The 22,115-nt window shown below is 39.6% G+C and overlaps 1 protein-coding gene across 1 annotated transcript in view; it reads left to right on the forward strand.

Moving 5' to 3' along the window:
* Window positions 1–21,263, forward strand: part of IMPG2 (interphotoreceptor matrix proteoglycan 2) — a 54,767-nt gene extending 33,504 nt beyond the window's left edge. Inside the window, exons 8-20 of the mRNA XM_077174415.1 lie at window positions 991–1,152; window positions 2,221–2,279; window positions 3,597–3,614; window positions 5,534–5,778; window positions 6,413–6,495; window positions 10,125–10,437; window positions 10,891–12,539; window positions 13,369–13,588; window positions 14,800–15,010; window positions 16,671–16,859; window positions 17,047–17,245; window positions 18,156–18,235; window positions 19,116–21,263. Of these exons, the coding sequence (XP_077030530.1) occupies window positions 991–1,152; window positions 2,221–2,279; window positions 3,597–3,614; window positions 5,534–5,778; window positions 6,413–6,495; window positions 10,125–10,437; window positions 10,891–12,539; window positions 13,369–13,588; window positions 14,800–15,010; window positions 16,671–16,859; window positions 17,047–17,245; window positions 18,156–18,235; window positions 19,116–19,128 (3,441 nt within the window). The 3' untranslated portion in view covers window positions 19,129–21,263. The remainder of the gene's footprint in view (window positions 1–990; window positions 1,153–2,220; window positions 2,280–3,596; window positions 3,615–5,533; window positions 5,779–6,412; window positions 6,496–10,124; window positions 10,438–10,890; window positions 12,540–13,368; window positions 13,589–14,799; window positions 15,011–16,670; window positions 16,860–17,046; window positions 17,246–18,155; window positions 18,236–19,115) is intronic.
* Window positions 21,264–22,115: the final 852 nt, after the last annotated feature.

A 22,115-nucleotide genomic window follows, 5' to 3' on the forward strand; every position in this document is an offset into this window, starting at 1 on the left:
TCCTGCTTGATGCCTAACTTAAGACTGCAGCTTCATTGAAAAAATCTGGTTTTCTGGCTCTCTATTTTTCCTTTTTAATAGGAAAAAACAAAAAAATATGTATGTAAATAGTCAAAGACAAAACCTCTAGCAAAAGACATTTGGCTAAAGTTAACAAGCCAGCCTTCTCTTCCCTCCCAGACAAATCTCTATTAAAAAAAAAATAAATTTCTGATGTCTTTCAGTATACCACAAGGAATAGTATGCTATTTTAAAAATACTAGGGAAGTAAGCAGAAAACATGCTCAGTCATTCAAATTGGATTAAAACTTGGCATTCACTGCTGCCTGTGGCAGCCATGATAGCTCCATGCATCCCTGATGCACTGCAGAGCCACTGCTCTGGGGCTTTTTGAAATAAATACAAAAATGAGTAGACATTTTTGTAGACAGAGCAGTTGAAGCCCACTGCTTTAGCTCAGCAGAGCTCAGAGCTCCCATTCCCAGTGCCCACTGTATATTTGGGGGGATCCTTCACCTCCTGAGATGGAACAACACAGAGTGTTATTCCAAAGGCAGAACTTGGCAAAGGGAGCTTGTCTTCCAGCTGGAAGAGTGCGTAGGAGCCTTGTGATAAATGAGTAAATTTTGGGTAAATCAGCCTACACTGGCTGGGCTCAAATGAGATGTTTGAGTAGCCATGGTTGCACTTTAAATTGCTTCATGAACATCCCACGCATCTGTATTTCACTTTGTACCTGAGGTCAATGAGATGGATTTACACTAAAGGTGTCCAAATGGAAAACAGTATTATCTTCAATATTTGAATTCTCAGGAAGTGCTCTTGCTTAATAAACTTCCTTATTAGTGCTGCCTCTGTCCCTGAGGCTTCACAAGCACTCCATGTTCGTGCCAGGCAAACAAGTGTGCTGGTGGCTCCAGCAATGCCCATGCTGTGCTCTGGACTGCAGCATTCACCTGCCATTAAGTGTGTCTCTTCCTTCCCTTCCAGATCAATAATGAGATAAAGAAGCAGGATGAGAAGATAGTCAGACCTGTAACTGAGCAGATGATTGAGTTCAACATTTTGATTGTTGGTGAACAGTACAGTGAGGAGCTGAAGGACCCATCTGCTGCTGAGTATCAACTGCTGTCTGAACGATTCATTTCTCAGGTGATTCCCTTCCCTAACTCCATTTTTCCTTTTGCTGGCTCTGCAAAGCAATAGCAGCAAAAAGCATCTGTGTCAGGGCTGCTGATTTTTGTCTTCCTATGGTTTCCAGTATTTGGGTTTGTTTTTTTTGTCCATGATGGTGGTAATTATATTGCCATCATATTTTGGGAGCTGGGTGTGTGTCTGCCTTTTCTCTTTGGAGAGGCATCTAAGTTGTCATATGGCTGCTTATCATGGACCTTATCTTTTCTCTAGCTTTGCTTCCTTCCTAGCCCCATTTAGTTTGGGTTGGTTTTCTGAATCCTTTTTACTGGGCCTAACTCTGTGCCAGATCCTGTGCCAAATGGGAAAGAAATGTATTCTTCACTGCAGCCAAAAAGCATCACCATGACTTTCACAAGTTGCTAGCATAGGCTAGACATCTTAGTTTTCCTAGTTGTGAGTCCCAGTAGCAATGCCATGGTATGTGTGTGTGTAAAAAATGTTGGATGGGACAGAGTCCATCTTGGCACCATGGATATCCCACTCCTTTGATCCCTTGCCTGGTTTTCTCTGAGTTTGAATAAAGAAGTCTTGAAAAAAAAGTCAGCAGCACTGTGATTGTTTAAGTCTCACCAGAGACAGTTTAAAAATAGGGAGATGGGGGAGGGGAACAAGAATTTACAGAGTAAAAAATAATCCTCAACTGGCAAGGATCTTTGGAAGCTAAAAAATTTTCTAAACCAGCATGAACTTTCAGTATTCTCTGTCTTGGTTTTGTCTCCTGTAGCACAGTTGATTATCTTGGCAGTCTCTTTCCATTTCTCCCTTTGGAATGTTTCTATGCAGTTCTTGGGGAACGCTGGATGTTGTTCTTCATACTTTTTATTTCCCCTTTTTCTAATAACGAAACGATGTCACCAAAACTACTCTTCCATAAAGAAAGGAATATTTAACTGTTTTTCACCTATTAGATATGACAGCTCAGATACATTTTTGGACAATGTTAGAAACACTTCCTAATTTTTTACCACATGAGCAGAAGTGAACAGAATCTCTGTTAATTTTTTTGTTTTTCTGTCAAAATAGATTAAAAGTGTATTTGAAGGACTACCTGGATACAAAAGCATCCATATCCTGGATTACAGGTAAAAAGACCCTGATGCATATATGGTGATTGAACCTGATCATGTAGGATGGTGCAATGAGCTGACACGATGCTTGGCAGGATGTCAGGCGTGTGTGTGGGAACTCCTGGGATGTATTAACTGACTGCTCTCATATTTGGTACCTCCATATATGCAACTGAAATAGAAATACAGAACTGATTTTTTTCCTTCTGGCATTCTTCCCATGAAATGCTTGCTGTGATTTTAAGACAAGGCATTATCATTCAAGATTCTATCCTAAAATGAAAAGATATATTAGTATCTACTACTTCTAATCTATCCAAGTATTAAACAGGGAAGGACATAGACATCCTTTTGGAAAAAAAGTGGTGTATTTAGATTTCTTTTTCAAATTCTGAATGTTAATTTGGGATGGCTCTAAAGGTTAGTGTTTAGGATATGTAAAGGCCTCTCACTCTTGGATCAAAAAAAGAGGTGGGGGATAGTTTGATAAATGATGTTGAATGTTTTAACTCTCTGTATTCCGAGAAATATACTTTTAAATCCATTTGTGCTTCAAAGTGACATTTAAAATTAATTTGTTAAGTTAATGAATCAAATGTAAAATGTCTGGCTTGGAGTACAGACATTACCCAAATTGTAATTTTTCTTGAATGGACTGGATACAACTTTCAGAATCTAATGAGTGTTTTCATGAGTTAATTTAAATTGTGTTTTCTTTGAGACTGTAAGCTGTATTTCTTAGAATTTATTGTCTGGACTATTTTAATTAGCATACATGTAGGTAACAAAGCAACGGTAGTGAGAGAGGTCTTGTGGTTGGAACCCTAGGCTACATCCTGTTTTCAGCCTGGAAGGTAGCAAAACCTTCCATCTTTGTATTTGCAGTCCAGTAGGTTTGCAAGCACTAGATTCATTTGAGAAGACAAATAAAAGGCTGATATTTCTGGCAAAATCTGCTCTCTGCTGTGCATGACAAAAACCCACTGGTTGTAAGTTAAACCTTTAGGTAGAATAAGTGAACCTTGATCTTCTTGATACTGACAGCAATTTACCTGCATTATTTACAATAATCTGAGATGGCTCTGCTCTGCTGATTCCTTGGGATCAATAGAAAATATCTCAGTTCACTAAAAGCAGAACAATTTGTTATTTGTTATTTGTAGCTGAATAACTATGAGTAACTATGCAACTAAAAAGGATTTTCCTGTATGTGTTTTCAAATGGTTATGCTCTATAGAATACCAAAGCAAATGTGTTAAATTTTTAATACTTAAAGGAAGTTATGACATTAATTTAATGAGTTCTGCTGTTCTGTTTTGTTTTTACAATCAGCCCTTCCGAGGAAGACAGGTAAAGACAACTTTTTAATAGATATTATCATAATACAGATGGGAAAAACATGTTTGGCTGGAGGGCATTGTTTTTTGGGATTTGTATTTTAGTTATTTAACATAAATATTGTGAGAGAAGGTTCTACCTGAAACTGCAAGTAACAGATCTGTTTCAATTAAGAATAAACCTAATTTGCTTATTTAAGTCATAATGAGAAAAAAAAATCCCTCAGGAAAAATCATTCTAAACACAAGTCAGCTACTGGAGTAACTTGTGTATAAGAATCTCTTTTATGAAGAAAACAAGATTGCTGAACAATGACTCAAAGTCTTCATACTTTGCAGCAGAGTCTTGAATAGATATGGGATTATTATTATTACTGAAATTGAAGTAGATAAGTACCCCACAGTTCTCCAGCAAAGGCTGTTGGCTTAGCTTCAAGGCCAGAGGTGCTGCAGATCTTAGCAGAACTTTAATAAATATTCTTTAGCAGAACATGGGATTAGTCTGGACTTGTTTTCCATCAGACATATGCAAGTGAGGAATCCAGAATTTTCCTTCTTTAGTATGTTAAGAATGTCACAAGACAGACAAAGAACTGCAGCCTTAATTTACTAAATGTATTAATTTGTTCTCTGTGTGTCTCAGCATAGCCAGTTTCCATGAACAAGTTTAAAGAGAATGAGCATTCTAATTTTTCAAAAAAGGTTAGAAACACAAATCTCTTTACAAACTATATGCAACTGTTCACAAGGGCTATGTTCCAGGCACCAGATGGTCAACCCTTTCCAGAAAGAGGATGGTGTTTAGTTATTTACTAGGCATTGTGAATGGCAGCACAGTTGTATTCAACCTAAATGTTATGTTTGAGGAGCACACTCTGTTCCATCTTTCCTGTGCCTTTTCACTACTGTTGTCCTTTTTAATCTCCTCTGCTGACAGTCAGTGCCCATGGTGAGCCTATGGTGGGCTCATGTCAATGATAGAGCCAGCAGCAAAACCCCAGGCTCCTGGGTTTAGTCAGTGTGTTTGTGAATTTTCTCTGTTGTATCTGGAACTGGGATTTTAAAGACTTATCTGAACAGAGACATTGTTTTAGAGATCCAATCCAGCTCTGTGGAATCAGGAGAACCTGCATTCAGAGCACATGTTTCTAATGCTTCAGAGGTTACTTAATTTTTCTTGCTGCGCTCTGACTACAGCCAAAATGTGCTGTATCTTGTAAAGTTCCCTTGTGCTTATGCCCAGTGTATGGTAAATCTGATTGCAGCCTAATCTGTTGTGTGGAAAAGGACATCCAGATGTATTAAGGAAATGAAAATTAAGAAAATGGAGAGAGAGGAGGAAAATGGAGGAGAGTTAATATTAAAAAAAAACCCTAAAATGTACACAGATACAAAACTGAATTATAGAATACATGATCAAATGAGTCTAGATAAATTTTCCCAATTTGATGAATTAAATACTATTTGATTGCCATTAAAAACATTCTTTCAAGCAGGTTAACATTGTACAGTGACAGAGATTAGGGGTCTCACTTGCTACTATAGATTGTAATATGTTTTTGTGTATATTTTCATACCTCAGAGCCTTTCCTATTACTGGTATGATCTTAAAATCACTACTCTCACCACTGCATGCTGATGGACCCACTAATAATGCTTGCAGAAAGTCAGTGTTTTGGTCTGCTTGTGGTCTGTCTGCCATTCACTAGTAGAAATGTGGGAGTGGGACCAGACCAGATGTCAGTTTTGGGTAGCATTTCCCTTGAGAACTTTGTGAAAAGAATCAAGTCGTTTTTATTCATCCTTTAAAGCTGTGTATTTTTATATTAAGAAGGGTATTGACATGGGCCCTTGTGAAAAATATATAGTGATTGTTTGCTTAGGAAAACCTTGAATTTCTCATCTGTATTCTTTATCTTTTTACAATGGAAGTGGGGTGGAAGTTCACTATGCTGTCACATTTGATGGAAAAGCCATCAGCAATGCCACCTGGGACTTGATTAACCTTCATTCAAACAAGGTGGAGGACAACTCCTTCATGGGCATAGAGGATAATCCAACAGTTGTGTACACCATCAGTGATTTCCGAGATTATATTGCTGAGATCCTCCAGAAAAATGCTCTGCTTGAAAATGCTTCCATCTCTTTAGACCCAAACTCTCTTCAGCTTACTAATGGTGGGTATTAATTGTGATGCACTGGAGTGCCACACATCTGACTTCTTATAAAATAAATCTCAGATGAGTGAATTATTCAGCTGTCCTCTGAAAAATTAAACAGAACAAAATGAACTATATTATAGCCTGTTTTGCTCTGATCTTAACCAGGTCAAGTCATTAGCAGTAGCATCCTATTCTTGATCCATTAGCCTAGCCCCCTATTTTATTTTAATTTTTATTTTTAAACTGAGGTTTGTGGTGTGCAGTTTCAGTAATACTTTCAAAAATTAATAGGAATAGAAGGGAGAAATGTGGTTCACATGGTGCACATTGCATCAGGGTGACCTTCAATTTAGTAGCTCTGTGTTGGCCTTAGGCAGCACAAAGGGAATACCCAGATTATTGTTGAATATTCAGTGATCCTGCTAGAGGTGTTGAAAGAGTGCTGACACCCCTTTGTTCTTATCTTTCCCCTTCACTTCCTGTCAGTGATTTGGAGGCATTTCCAGAAACAAAATCTCTCTGGCAAAATTTTTGACAAGATTTTACTTACAAATCTGAAACCAGAGAGGGTTTTTTAGTTGGTCTTCCAACACAACTTCCTCACACTGTGACTGCAGCCTTTAGATCCCAAGTGTTTCTATTTCCACAGTGAAGGAAATACTGCACCCCACATCAGAGGACTCATCCTGGATTACTGAGCACCCAGTCGTGCTGGAGCGCCCGGAGTTTGATGTGAGTATGGTTCTGAGCAGTGGCCTTTGGACACATCTGAACAACTTAGTTCAGCAAGGTAGAATTGTAGCCAACACTCAGAGCTTCTCTATCCTGTTGTTCATGCAGAGCAAGTACTAATGAAGGGACACCTTATATTGGAGTAAAAATTGATGAAACCTCTCATGTGATAATTCTAGTGTCTGCTGCCCAATAGTTTGCTGTGATCATCTTATTTTGATTATAAACATCTCTAAAGAGGTGATTCTTCTTTCCATGATACTGCCTTTCTTTGGAAAGAAGAAATAGATTTAATCCTACAGCTGGCTGCTAGAAGAGATAAAATGCTAAGTGTCATAAGCTCCTTTTGTCACTGTATTTATTTCAAAGAAAGTTCTCAATTTGGTTTTTAAATTATGTCCATCTTCCTAATACCAGGAGAGGAAAATGACACTGACGCTAGTTATATATATATATATATATATATATATATATATATATATATTTTTTTTTTTTTTTTTTTTTTTTTTTTTTTTTTTTTTTGTCTCTTGTAATTGTCTCCTCTGACTCCCTCTGGAATAATCCAAGGCACAGTCTGGAGTTCTATATTGGACAGGAGACTTGGTGTCCCTGACCATGTCTGTGCAAAGGGACTTTAGCAAAGACACTGAGTTAGGTGCCAGCAATGCTGAGATCAAGTCAGTCAGTTCTGCCAACAGAGAGATCTTCTGAGTGCTGAATCATTGTCTGGGCAGTTGGTTTCTGCTCTCCACTCTGTTCTGTAACACAGATGTGCTTTCAACAAAAAATGACCTCAGATCACACCCTAAAATCCAGATCCACTTGTGCTGGATGGAAGGTTCTCACTCAGTCCATCATGAGATAATGTTATGAACACAGACACATTTAATTTTAGCCAGCTTTTGAAATGTTTATGTAAGCAAAATTTATTTTCACAGAATGCAAATATTGTTAGAATGGATGTAGGTATAATGTCCTTAATTTCATGACAGTTTTTGCTGAATCTTAAAAACTACTCACTGATGTCTAAAATGAAAACTCATCTGGATTTGCCATAATGGATTAAACATGGTGTAGATAAAAAATACTTTAAGCTGGCTTTCAGAAAAGGGCTTTCTCTTTACTGGAGACATCTTATTGGAGACCTCTAACTAGTCTAAAATGTTGTAGATGTTTATTTTAGTAAGACAAAGAATTACCAGTTTTTGGAAATGTTATTATGACAAAAAATTGTGGAAGTAATAGTTCTCTAATCATGACTGTGAATAAAGGCTTCTGTAGCTTCAGTCAAAAACTCTGATTATGTAAAAGGTATTAAGTATATCCCCAAACCAGCTGTGTACAATCTACAATACACAGGTAATTTGCAAAGTAGCTTCAGATAAATATAAGAAAATCCTAAATATGTTTAAACACTACACAATCAATCAATTATTTCTACAGATGTCAAACCTTTATGGTTCAAGTAGCTGCTTTCAAGTAGAACTGTTACCTCTGGAAAAGAACTTTGCTATAGTTTTCCCCAGGGGATTTGAGAATAAGCTGGATTTATATTAACTTACCAATATTATGACATTACATGGGATTGTCATGATTTCACCATCCAATTGCTACAAGATGGTACAACTAATTCTTTTGAGTTTTACTTTTAAAAGTAAAGCAAAAATCAGGTCTGATTTTTGAAATCTGTATTTTCTTGTTTATGTTGAGTTGTAAAAGGTAGAACACTCTGGCTTGAGGAAAGGACAATGCCTTTCTGGCAGCAGAAAATGAAAAATTGGGGAGAAGGGTTCTGTGTTTACAGCCATCTATCATATTTGTAAGCCTTTTACATTGGTGAAAACCAGAAGTAGCCAATATGATATTATTGTTAGTATAATATATTGCCCTGCAACAAGAATCTTTGAATAATGTTAGTTGCCATAGGAGCATTTATCCACATTCAAATAAATGATGAGGTGCAATCCCTGGCAACTAAAAGCTTACATTAAATAAATGTATTGAGGAGAAATTGCTGGTAGTCCTAATTCATTCTTTCTTGAATTTATATGTGTAATTTATTTCTAACTTTGTACAGTAACTCTTTTTACAGCTTTATTTATAGTGGCTAGTCTTGCCAAAAATAAAATTGCTGGAGCACATGTCTCTATGGTATATATACTTTTCAACTGATTGTCACCATATAATTTAAAAAAATTTGATGAGACTGTGGTGGCATAACAACTGGCATTTTTAAATATGATCATTACATGCAAACAAGTAATTTAAGAAAAAAAAAGTACTTTTACTGGCCTGTTTCCAAAGCATTCAAATGCAGTTTGAATTAAGCTGAAAATTTAATTCACCCTTATTTCAGCCTGAAGTAAAATTTCAAATTGAAAAGTATTTGGCTTCTTCCTGTTATTCCTGCTGATCAAGCAACAGAAAGAGATTTGACAGGAATAGTGAACTACAGAAATTCTTACAGTGGTTTTGAACTGAAATTACAGAAACCTGTGTCCACTGTAACTTTACTTAACTTTACTTGTCACCATTGGCAGTTTGTTAGCCCTTAGCAAACTGCTGCTTCTTGAAATTGCTTGGCAGTGTTTCATACCCTACAGGGTTTTTGGTCCATATCCCACTGCTGCACAGCATTTATATGTGGGCAGGTATCCATGTAGAACACTAATTCCTGAGTTTTAGGCTATCAGCTTGCTTTCATAGCCTTGACCAAATAACTTATTATCTTTATTGCCTTTTTCTAATATGATTACCTCATCAGACACCATAGTAGGAGATTAATAGTCAAAGATGAAATATGATAACTACTTTAACTGTAAACCAACTAATGATTGGGACATGGAATAGTAAGTAAACGTTGTGGAAATTGGAGATGTAACAACAATTTTTTTTTTCACATTTCAAATAATTCTCAAATTCATTCTGCATGCACTTTGTTATTTATCATTACTGCTGATAGATTTTTTTTTTTTTCTGGGCAGGTATCTTGACTTTGAGACTTTATTATTCCAGGTTCTAAATGCTCTTCATTACGTTCTGGTCTCTGTTATTCTCCTGGGTTCTCATACCCACAAACTAAAAGATATCAATAAATGATAACTGGGCATGCATCCATTGAAGTCCACTTTCTACACTGTTTCATGTATCTAGTAACTGAAATATTAGAATTACTGTATTGGTTGTGTGGCTGATGAATAACAGCTGTTAGAACCTCATCATGCTTTAGGAAGGCAGAAAACATTTATCTCTGATTTAGTTGAAGATGGACAGATTGATTTTTTCAGCACAGGAAAAGAGATGGGGTTGGACATAGATGGTAAATCTCTTAATACCCTAAGGGGTTCTTCACTCCAAGCAATCAGAATGGCTCCTTTCCCTTTTTGGTGGACATGACTGGACATGCCATTTGTCAGATGGATGTGCATCTTACATGTCTATTGCACAAGATTAGCAGGGGTCTGTATTTGCCCCTCATCCTGCTGCTGTGCATTGCTCCCTCAGAGGCAGTAGTCTGAGTTCACTTGGCCCCTGCCTGCTGTTAACCCCTTCTGTGTGTCCAGCCCAGTGCAGACAGTCAGTGTTTCCCCTGTAATAGTGGAAATATTAACAGTGGCTTTGTGTTCCAGGACAGCACCTTTTTAGCTGAACGTCCTTCTGCAGATGAGTCAACTGTCAGCAACGCCTTGCCCTTTGATCACATCAAACCAGATTCCAGCTCAGACAGTGAGCAGGCCAGTGACAATGAAATCCAGCCAAGACCAGAGAACATTGACCATGAGCCTGGTTTGGCACCTGAAGCTCCACTTTCCTCAGAGGCTGATGTCACTTCTTTGCCTGATGGGCAGAATTTAGAGACTAGTCATTTAGTCACTGTACCAGTGTTAGAGCATGATTCTGTGGACTCTCTGGAATGGCTTTCAGCCCCCAGTTCTTTAGATGGTAAGTTAATGCTATTGACTGAAGCTTAAATTTGGATACAAGTATTTCCTGATACTCCCCAAATTATAGTTCACTGAAATGAGTTTTCAGAAAAGTCTGAAAATTGAGTATCTTTCTCTGCCAGTTTTTACCTTTTGTGTGTGCATGTATCCAAGAGCTATTTACCAAGGTAAAATGCTTGTGATAGCTAATAATACCTGGAAATGCTACATACATGGCACTTGTTAAATAGCATAGAAGTAATTTTCTATGTCTTGACTTGGCCCATAGAATATCTGAATGGAAAGTGGAAGAGGTTAACAGGGGTCCTTATGACTTTGGTATACAAAGGCCAGGATATATTATGGAAAATGTGGAACACAGATCTATGGACAATAAAATTAGTGAAACTTGACACTTTTTATCACAAACAACATCTAATTGTCAATTTGTTTTTAATTTTAATGTTTGAAGATACTGGACTATCTGAAGATCTTTTGCCTTTAAGTCCTTCTCACCTTGTGCCTGAAGAATCTCCATCTACCGATGACTATGGAGTCCCTCTGCTTTCTGCACCAACAGTGGCCTCTTCATCAGTTGTAGAGACTGATATTAAAGAGAAGGAAGAAGTAATCCAAGGTAGTCCTGAGGGCAGTGACAGTGCAGACTCTGTGGAAGAAATTCCTTTTCCCTTAGAAGTGCCCCCTATGGAAGACGAAACTGATATATTTCTTGGAGATAGAGTTATATATGATGATGGGTCTGGTTCAGCTTTTGATGGTTCAGGAAAAGAAATGGAATCAAGTATCTGGCCTTGGGAAGAAGCAACTCTGGAACCAGTTTTCTACCCTGGTCCTGATAGCTGGCTTGAAGATGACAATGAGTCTTTATTAATCAAAACTGAGGATATTCCTGAAGGCATGATTTTAGACTATATTCTTAACTCTGGTAATAAATTAGATTATGATCTTTCCAAAGATGAGAATGAAGGGATAGTCAATATAAAAGATTTCCTTGATGAGTCTGAAATATTTGTCTTTCCAGAGACTACAACTCTGCAAGTACCTCTGTTACAGACAGAAGAGCCATCGTCTGTGGGACCATCTACACAGACAGAAACTCTGGGCATGTATGATTCCTCTTTTGTCATGCCAACTGGAGAGGCCCCTGTCTCACCATCACATATAGATCTGTCTGTGGAAGATAGTGTCCATACATCTACAGGGACTGTCAGTATGGAGCAGCCCAGTGTAGGCCAGAACATAATCCCTGAAGGAGTTGAACACCAAAGCGAAGACAGGGCAGTGGTAGAAGAACTGTTCACAGTGAAGCAGCCGGATGTAATGGAAGTTGCTACAATAGGACACTTGGACACAATTTCTTCAGAAACTATTCTGACTGCAGATCCTTCTGTGGTAAAACTTGATGCTTCCACAGAAGAGCAGCAAGCCCTAGATTCATCACTGGCAGACCAAGACACCCATGGATCAGCAGTGAAGGAACCAGCTGATGTTTGGCCTACTGACAGGGCACTAGAAACCTCCTTAGACCAGACAGTGCAACCAGCAATGCCAGCAATGGTTACTCAAGGTTCAGCTGCAGCTCCTTCTGCAGTAGATCACACCCCTGCCCTAGAGGGCTTTGCTGGACAGGATGATATAGACCATGGCACACATATTTCCATGAGCTTCAGCACTGTTATGGATTATCAAACAGTGAGTATAACAACAAGCACCGTTGAGCTTCCGTCCCACCTCCCTCCTCTGGGATCCACACCATCATTGTCTGTGGCTACCTCAACAAAGCTGGGAGATGAAACAACGAGAGTCCTGGATGTTTCAGTAGACCTGGGTCATGTTAGCACCGCCCAATTTTCTCCTGAGCAGACTGAGGAGGGAAGGACAATGACTGAAAGTCACATTGAGCTAACCACTCATGTCCAGTCCACAGAGATGGCCAGTGTGGCTTGGGCCACACATGAAACTCACTACAGCAGCACCGTCCCATCCCGAGCCCTTGTTGTGTTCTTCAGCCTTCGGGTCACCAACATGATGTTTTCAGAGGACCTGTTTAATAAAAACTCCCCTGAATACAAAGCCTTGGAGCAGCGATTCCTGGAGCTGGTAAGAGTCACTTCTGTGATAAATGTCCATTACCAGATAGACAAAAACTGTTGGTAAATTATATTTAGTCATCCCTCACACAGAGCAACTCAAAACTGGTGTTTACATATAAGACTTGTGTCCCTCTGTGGGGAAAGTTCCTTCTGGAAATGGATGATGGGATGCTGTTCATCTCTTATTCAGATAATAGTCTCTCTCTGTTGGTGTCAATGAATACAGCAGTGTAGCTGAAGTCACTACTACACTCCTCCTACTTGCTTCCAGAGTGCTCTGTATTTAGTGTATAGGGAGGAACATGCAAGAAAACTTGGGCTGTGAGCAGGTAACTTTTCTGAAACACATTCAACCTGTCCTAAGTAAGAGATAGCTCAGAGAATTAAGCAGTTTCTAACCTGACTGATGACTTGGAAAGCTTCACAGGAGTAACACAGCAATAACTGCCAAATTTTAACTGGGGAATTCCCCTCTTCTGGGTGAAACAAACATCCTCTTGTGGGAGATGAAGGAAGAAAAGCAGAGAGAGGGAAGGGGGACATGCTTGAAGGAAAACCCCTGTGAAATGGCAAGTATTCCAGGTACTTAGATCAAGGGAGAGCACATGTGTCCTGAGAACTGTGCAAATTGCTATACTCTTAAGAACTGCCTGAAGTACTCAGGCTCCTGGCAGGCTGCCAGCACAGACTTCAGCTGGGTAAAGATTAATGCCCTTGATGTAGGATTTGGATAACATCATTCAGACTCTAATTGTCTGCTGCAGTAACAGTACAACTGGCTCAAGTAGAGAGAGACTCAAATATTCAGCTTTTCTTTCATATCCTCTGTGTTGCAGCTGGTGCCCTACCTTCAGTCAAATCTGACAGGATTCCAGAATCTGGAAATCCTGAACTTCAGAAATGGCAGCATTGTGGTGAACAGTCGAATGAAATTTGCCAAACCTGTGCCTCGGAATGTCACCAACGCTGTGTACATGATCCTGGAAGATTTCTGCAACACTGCATATCACACCATGAACCTGGCCATCGATAAATACTCCCTGGATGTTGAATCGGGTAAGGACAGCAGGAAAATGCAGCTTAAAGCAAGGGATCCAGAAAAATTTCTGGTTTAAGTGCTAAGGATCCCAGCAGCTCAGAGGCTGCCCACTGCTCTTCACAGGCTGGGCTTTAGAAAGACAGTCTTTCATAGTGTAAAAACAAACAAATGAAAATCTGCTCTGGGACTAAAGAAATGAACGTCAAAGTGGGACCCAGACAGAGAAAGCTATATGGGGTCCATATAGATTTATGGAGAAAAAATAACTCATGGAATATTCTGCATGATGCCCCTGTATTTAACCTGGGGAGTGGAGGAGGAGAACAGCTCAGGGAGAACAGTGGTGCCCATCTCTCTTGTGCTTACTTGCATGTGTGGTTTGAACTTACTCCACATGGTTATTCCCACAGGTGGTAGCCAGTTTACCTGCCAGGTGGGCATCTGCACAGGTAACAGTTGCTGCCTCATGCTTGGGGTAAGGTCTTGGTTGCACTAAAAAGTCACAGGCCCTCTTGCTTCACTTCTCTGATACAGGGAAAAGGTCATTTTGGTTTTTTCCCCTGTCCAAGCCAGTGCTTTACCACATAAGCAACCCAGAAATAGCTCCTGTTTTGAGGTTAGAGAAAAATAGGAGTGCTGATCGGTTGGCATATGGTAGCTGTTCTTCCCAGATAGGTCTCTTATAATGATGGTCTAATTAGCATGTCAAATGTTCTGATATCGATTGTTTAACTGTATACCAGCCTCTTAAGCCTGATACAAGTGAGATGTCTTGAATGCTACAAGCTCATGCTCCTTGCAGACAAAAAGGCAAATCCCCTTACAGCAGATGGCGAGTGCCTGAAATCCCACTGCCCTTCTCCATATGCTGCCTAGGTGTTCCATAGCAAGAAATACTGGAGATCACCTGTGGTTTACTCATTTGTAAGGGAGAGTTCCAGCAGACAGAAAAAATAGGAGGTAATGTCTGTTCCAGTATGGAAAAGATTACTTTATACTTGCTTTTTTGACTGTTTTTGGGTGGTCTTAGCCATGCCACCGGCATGTGCAGACAGAGGAATGTTTGCTAGTGCTTGTTCACCTCAGCAGAACCTTTTGTTACTCAGGAAATGTGCACGCTGGATTTTTGTGGATTATCAAGAGACCATTAGAGAAGATGGCAGCCAGCACCTTGTCTCAGTTAAGGCTCTCCCCTTTCATTAACAGCTTTTGCTCTGTGTATTGTCAGGTGAGCAAGCAGATCCCTGCAAGTTCCAGGCCTGCAACGAGTTCTCTGAATGTTTGGTAAATCGCTGGAGTGGGGAAGCTGAGTGTGTCTGCAACCCTGGCTACCTCAGCATCGATGGGCTGCCCTGCAACAGCATTTGTGACCTGCAGCCAAACTTCTGCCTGAACGATGGCAAGTGTGACATAAGCCCTGGGCAAGGGGCCATCTGCAGGTAGGTCACCCTGCTGCTGGAAGTTGTGCTTCCTGGATGAAAACTCCCATTGTCCCCTCTGTTGTAGCATTCCATAAGATTTGTCCAAAATTCTGTGCAATACTGTGTAACAAGTGAGTAGATTGTGATTATCATTCATGGTGTGCTGCTCAGTGCAAGTCGCAGTACTAACACTAGTTTTCCTATGTATATATAATAAATGAGACAGTAAGAAATTAATAGAACAGAAGCATCAGAAAATAAAACTAACAAGGGATAGAGGTTGTAACGGAACATGCTCGGTTGTTCAAATCACTTTTATTGGCCTTTGGGGACAGAATTCACCTCCAGAGGTTTTTTTCAAGTAACAAAGTGTTTGATAGTGTCATGTCACCTATCAGAGGTAATTCCATAACAGAAATTTATACCTGAACATCACATTGATAGTGCATAAATACATTAAATATACCGCTTTTGGTCTGGAAAAAAGCATAAAAGTAAATCATTGCACATTTGAGAAAAATCATGTGGGTTCATAAAAGGATGAAGGAACAGGCCCCAGATATTTGCTTAAAAAAAAAGATACAGGATTGCTATATTGTGCAGGTAATCAAAAAGACTTTGTGCAAGATGCAGACAAGTTGGTGATGCCCCTGACACAGCACTTTACTTTTTACTTTTCAAACAATGTAATAGTCTATTTTTTAAAAATTAAATGTGCTTATCAACAAAAATTAAGAAAACGACCACAAACAATAGTATTGCTACTAGTAGTTATTTATGTTTCTTCATGTGATTTTTTTTTTAAAGTTCACCTAGAACTTTAAAAACTTCTCTAAAGTCAATCTTAGACTGTTAACAGAAGAAATAAAAATGGTTTTAAAACTTGAAAATTGGATATTATCACAGATGCATCATACATTTAAATATTTGTGTGATAGTGTTACTCAGAAGCAGCTAAGTATCTGAAACCAAGCCTGTTCCAGTTCTACCTTTGCAGTGGTATATCACATACCAGGCTCAATCAGGGCAGTTTTTCCTCAGTCTAAACACCTTCCAGTTTTAACATGTCACAGGGTACTGTAAATTTCATAAAGCACAGGTGTTTTCCCCCCCAAAAGCATTACCCGTTTGCTATTTTTCCTACCTTCATTCAATTCCATTATTGGGGTATTTATCCTGGATAAGAGAAGGCTCCTGGGAGACCCTTTCTGTGGCCTTCCCATACTTAAAGGGGGCTTGAAACAAACCCTTTGGCAGAGTCTGTTGTGATAGGCCAAGGCTTAATGATTTTAAACTAAAAGAAGGTAGATTCAGACTACATGTTAGGAAGAAATTTTTTACAGTGGTGGTGGTGAAACACTGGAACTGGTTATCCAGAGAGATGGTAGATGCCCCTGGATTGGATGGGACTCTGAGCAACCTGATCTAGTTGAAGACATCCCTCCTCCTTACAGGGGACTAGGTGACCATTAAAGGTCTCTTTCAACCCAAGCTGTTACATGATTATCTACCAAAAAGTATGTCCATAATAATAACAATAATAAAGAAAATTGGTGATTGGACAATGCAAAGACATTTATTTGGGGTGATTTAACTGAGGGCACGTCATAACAGCCACTTAAATACATTAACCAAAGCTTTTGCTGGTGGGTAATTTCCCTGTGTTTCTTTGTGGCAGGTGCCGTGTGGGAGAGAACTGGTGGTACAGAGGGGAGCACTGTGAGGAATACGTGTCTGAGCCACTGGTTGTGGGCATTGCAATTGCTTCTGTGGCAGGATTCCTTCTTGTGGCGTCTGCTGTCATCTTCTTCTTGGCCAGGACCCTTCGAGATCAGTACACAAAGAGTGATACTGGGGACTCCCAGGGGTAGGTGACACCATCTAATATTTTAAAACACACCGGCTACAATGGGGATAATTCTGTCCTAAGTCTTATATCACACGGTTTGCAAGCACCAGGACGTACAGGCACCTCCAAATGCCAGGCTTCCTTAGTCTATCTGCTGCCCTGCCAGGCCGCAGAGAAGCTCACAGTGTGTTTATTGCTCCCCCAGGCAGGGTGACAGCCTCTCGTCCATTGAGAATGCAGTTAAATACAACCCCATGTATGAAAGTGACACGACTGGCTACAGCCATTATTACCGGAGATATCCGCAGCTCACGTCCTACAGTTCCACCAGTGCAGAGACATCCACAGACTACAGCAGTGAAGAGATCAGGCACATTTATGAAAACAGTGAGCTTACTAAGGAGGTAAATGACCTTGTTTTCATAGTAGCATGGGAAAGATCATGGAAACAGTAAGCTTATTCCACACTTCTAACCTCAGAGGTGGGCCCGATCTTTCCCCAGTGTCTATGCTCCAGATAAAAAGTTTGCAGCTGCTGCAACTACTTAAAAGAAGACAGAAAACCTTGCTTTCCCTGCTTGCTTTTAGAGACAGTTATGGTTTTGTTCTGACCTGTAATGAATTTCACATAATAAAGGAGCTGACCCCTTAGGTAACTTCATGGGAGCTGGGGAGGTTTGATGTATTACTTGACACAACATTTACCTTTTAAAGCAAACTCTCTTATGTAAGAGAAGTTGCACAGTGAAAAATTGGTACATCCAGGCCTTTTCACTGGATGCTTTTGTTTTGGGTGTCTTCTGACTGTTTTTAAAGTTTAAGTCTTTCTATAACCTGCAAGTTAGATCACATCTCATTTCTTCCTGTATACACAGTATCCAAGGTTTACTCTAGGAGGCTAAAGAGAAGGGATTTACATCCCAGAACTAACCACAGATCCTTAAGCAACTGTGAGAGGCGTGAATCCAGTACAGAGCTGGTAGGCTGAATGGTAGGCAAAGTATCTCTGAGAGACAAATGGTTTTGTGAAAGCCTGTTGAAATGCTACACTCTGTACAAACCCTGGTTTTGTTTTGAAAGCGAGGTATTACTGAAGTCAAATAAGTGCTTCACTTATTTTTTTTTTCAATTGGAAAAATTATAATAAAATAAAGAAAATAAAGAATAATTTTAGCATTGGAGTGCCCAATTTCAAGCTCCACTCTTTGAAATAGCAACACCTAGGAGCTTTATTTCCCAAAACCCAGAAATCAGTTATTTCTGTAGCATTCTGATTTCAATTATGTACTTACAATTCTTTTTATTGTGTTACAGGAAATTCAGGACAGAATTCGAATTATAGAGCTCTACGCTAAAGACCGCCAGTTTGCAGAGTTTGTCAGGCAGCATCAAATGTGAGTGAAATGTCTTGTCTGGATAACTAACTCCTTTGATGTTTTGTCCTGTGGCCTTTACATTACTGTATTATTTTTTAAGGTTCTAGAAATGTTAGGACACTAGAGACTAAGATTTCAACATTATTTTCAAAGAGGTTCGACCCTTTTACAGTATTTAACAATCCCAGAAGTCCCAGGGGGTAAAAGAAAAGGCAGTGAAGAGGAATCCAGAGTTAATGGGTGTCAGAGCTCTGATATCAATTCAGGTCTGTGAAAGCACAGACAGAATCTCATTAATTCTTCTGGTGTAATTCTCATTGCCCCGTGCTTTGTTTAAAACCAGAAATTTTAAAAAGCCTAAACAAAGATGCTAGGTTGTCTTGAGTTCTCAAGATTTGGCAACTGACCAGCACCAGACAGTACAATGATCTCATTGGTACAGTCATGTCTGGTATGGTGGGCACCAGCTGTAACAGAAACTTTACAATTCCAAACAATTAACCAATCTGAGCTGTGTGCTTTGATGAAAGCTAAGCACAAGGAAGGTCCTCAAAGACTGAATTGTTAGCATGAACTGTATTCCTGCTGTAGGAAGCAGCAAACCACAACTTGCTGGGTCACTTCGAACAATACTGGGGTACAGTTCCTTGGCTTCCTATTAAAAATATATACAGTAGCCAAATCTCATGTTCCCAGATCTTCAGCAATATTTTTTTTTTAATTGAAAGGAACAGCAGTTCCCATTTTTCCATGTCAGTGGTTAATTTTTTCATCTCGGAAAGGATCAGCATCTAGATTTTCCACAGCTGGAAAGCAGTAAGGGCTGCCTTGTATAAGCCTTGAATCCAATGTTTGAAAGAGATGAACTTAACCACTGCTTTTCTGTTTTTCATTTTAGGAAGCTGCTTTAAGAAAAAAAGAAATTGATAGAATACACGTGGGAGATAAATGCTACCTTGCTGCCCCAGCAACGGGCTCAGATGTAACTGCAAAGTTACTTATAGTCTTAACATTGCATGGATGGATACAGATGTTTTCTACATGAATGGCTAAAATGTACAGATGTCTGTTTGTCTCAATTTCTTCTGGCTTTTCCGTGTAAACTGACACTTATAAGAGGCAATCAGAAGTGGCAGAGGTTACAAAAATTCATTTTTCTTTAACTTCAAAATGGACATTGAAAGATTTTGTATACAAAGGCAAAAAGAAATCTCCTTGGATAAGACAAGGTACATGCACAACCAAAATAAAATGCATATTGGAAATCCCTGCCTGGCATTTTATCCCCTCACTGGTGCTTCCAGTGGAAATTCTATGGATATAAAACACTAGCAGAAGGAAATATTTGATTTGCAAAGGAATGAGTTGTAGGGGAGAACTTTTGTGCTAGAGTTATGTTAGCATGATTTTAAAGCATTCACAAAATTTTAAAGCAGACATGAACAAAACCTGATTGGAAAAGCTTTTCTACTGTACAGATGCCTGATGTACATTTTGCTACCTGGCATTAGCGAAGCAGAGGATAGCACTGAGCCCCCTGAGGGCTCTCCCTGGGACACAGGGAGCCTTGGCCAGGCAGGACAGTGCTTCTGCAGCACACTGCAGTGTCTTTAAAGCCAGGATGGGTGATTCTCCAGCTCGTTCTGGCAGACACACAAGCTGGGGCACAAGAAGGGCTTCTGTTGTACAAATGTTCTGTGAAGCTTAAGTGGCTAACATTGATTTTTACTTTTTTTTTGTATGTAGACATTTTGTTTCATATTTTGTAAGTTAATTGCATTATTTATCTGTTGTGTGTTTCCTTCCCAGCTTGTTTTCATAATGGATTTAGTTGTTGAAATAGAAAGATGACTAGTTTTAATAATTAAATACTATGCTGGCATTTGTGCCCATTCTTTTATATCTATATTATATTTAGTGTTCACTCAGTGTTGAATTCAGCCAACTAATATTTGAAATTACTGAACTGGGCAGTAGCCTGCCATGAGCTCCCTTTCAAAATTAGGTCCTTATGTCCATGCACATTTGGTAGATGTCAGCACTTTCCTGTGGGGAAGGGAAAACCTGAAATTATTCTTAGTTTATTGGGAATTAGCATAGAATCCCTTAAACGGAAGAAGCCTAAAGCATTTTGAAATAGCTGAATTGAGAGGGGGACTTCCAAATCAAGAAATGGAATTTTATCTTCAAGTTATGAAGAGAGTTCTGACTATATGTTAAGCTGTGTTGGGACTCTGTTCAGTCCCCCAAGGTCTCTTGTTAAAGTCATTAACACAGCTGTCAGGGTTAGGCCATCAATTACAACCACATTAGCTTGTGCTAGCAAAAAAGGCCAAGTGATTTATTTCTATAACATCTGTAGTTCTCGGCCCCCATGTGCCAACAGCCACCTGATACTTTCTAGAGTTAAGTGACAGTGAGAATTACTTGGTTTTCTTTAGGCAGCTTAGCTAAACAACAGACTATTTCAATGCAATTTTTCTGCGTGTCCTGGAGAACCTCACTGGATCACTTGTGTAGTACCTTCTTGCCTTGAGTGGCAGGGGATGGGTATCAGAGCCACACATCTGTCAAAGAAATGCTTATATAAACCACTGAAAGCCAAATAATGCCAGACAGCAGGAAATATTATGGTGCTGCTGAACACTGTGAGCAGATGTTATGAGACAGAGTTCTGCTGGCAGGCACGGGGGCTGTCAGCGTCTGAGGCACAGCCCACTCCTCGTGGCCCTGCAGCACCATGGCTGAGCCATCCCATAACTCCAGGGCCTGTGATCAGAGCAAGAATTCCTGGGCTCAGGGTGGGCAGCAGCCTGGGATTTGTTTCTGTGCAGCTCAGCTGCCAGCCCTGGGAGATTTGGTGCTGCTCCTGCTGGGTGCAGCAGGGGATGGCAGCTGGGATCACGGAGGTTTTCAAGGTGTTTTTCTGAGCACAAGCTGATATGAGGCTTGGTTACACTGAGTGTGAGGTGTTTCAGTGAATATACAGTGATATTTTCTTTGTGTGTGTGTATACATATGAACATGATGGTATGTTTTCACTACAATAAAAAATTATTTCCAAAATATCTTTTCTATAACATTCATGTAGAGACTATGAGTTTGACATGGAGAAGGTGTCTTAGCCATGAGCATTTGTGTGTGTGTAAGATCAGAAAATTGTTTTGTTTTAACAGAGTTGGCTAAGCTGTTAAACTCCTTTGCTAACAAATGTGCCAAATATAGTTCATTAACACTTGCAAGATTATAGACTGAAAATTCATGCTGGAAAGCACATACCTGGGTCTTTTGAAGGTGTTTCATCCCTAATCAAATAACCAAGAACTTAATGAATAATTGACTTTCTTTGATACCTTCCCAATCCAAGGCAAAGATAAAGAACTCTAAATATCCTAAGAAAACAAACAAACAAGAAAAAACCCCAAACCCCCAAAACAACAAAAAAGCCAACCACCACCCAACCAGCTCTGTGTACAAGTCTATCAATCTATTATCAGTGAGCATGCATTTTTGCACTAGATAAAAGTAATTACTTGAATGACTTGGCTTAATTTAAGAGTATGGCAAAAAGCAGGTATTGTTTACCAAATGCTGACAGGTCTGTCAGCATCTGTGGCTCCCCTCAAGGCTGGAAACATGGGAGAAAATGAGGTCCCCCAGGATGCTTCCAGCTGCCCCTTTAACAGAGGATCTCAAACACACAGCAGCCCAGGCTGGATCTCTCAAGGCCTCATTTTTAAACCTCAAGGCACTAATCCACAGTGGCAGAATTCTATCAGGGCCAGAAATTCTAAGAGAAAACAAGTGTTCAGAGCTGCAAGTCTAGCACACAAGCCTTTCAGGAATTCTGTTCTCATCCTGTATTTGCTCTTTCGCAGAGCACAGAGCCTTTTCCAGC

This window comes from Agelaius phoeniceus, chromosome 2, assembly GCF_051311805.1.
Source record: "Agelaius phoeniceus isolate bAgePho1 chromosome 2, bAgePho1.hap1, whole genome shotgun sequence".
Classification (NCBI taxonomy): domain Eukaryota; kingdom Metazoa; phylum Chordata; class Aves; order Passeriformes; family Icteridae; genus Agelaius; species Agelaius phoeniceus.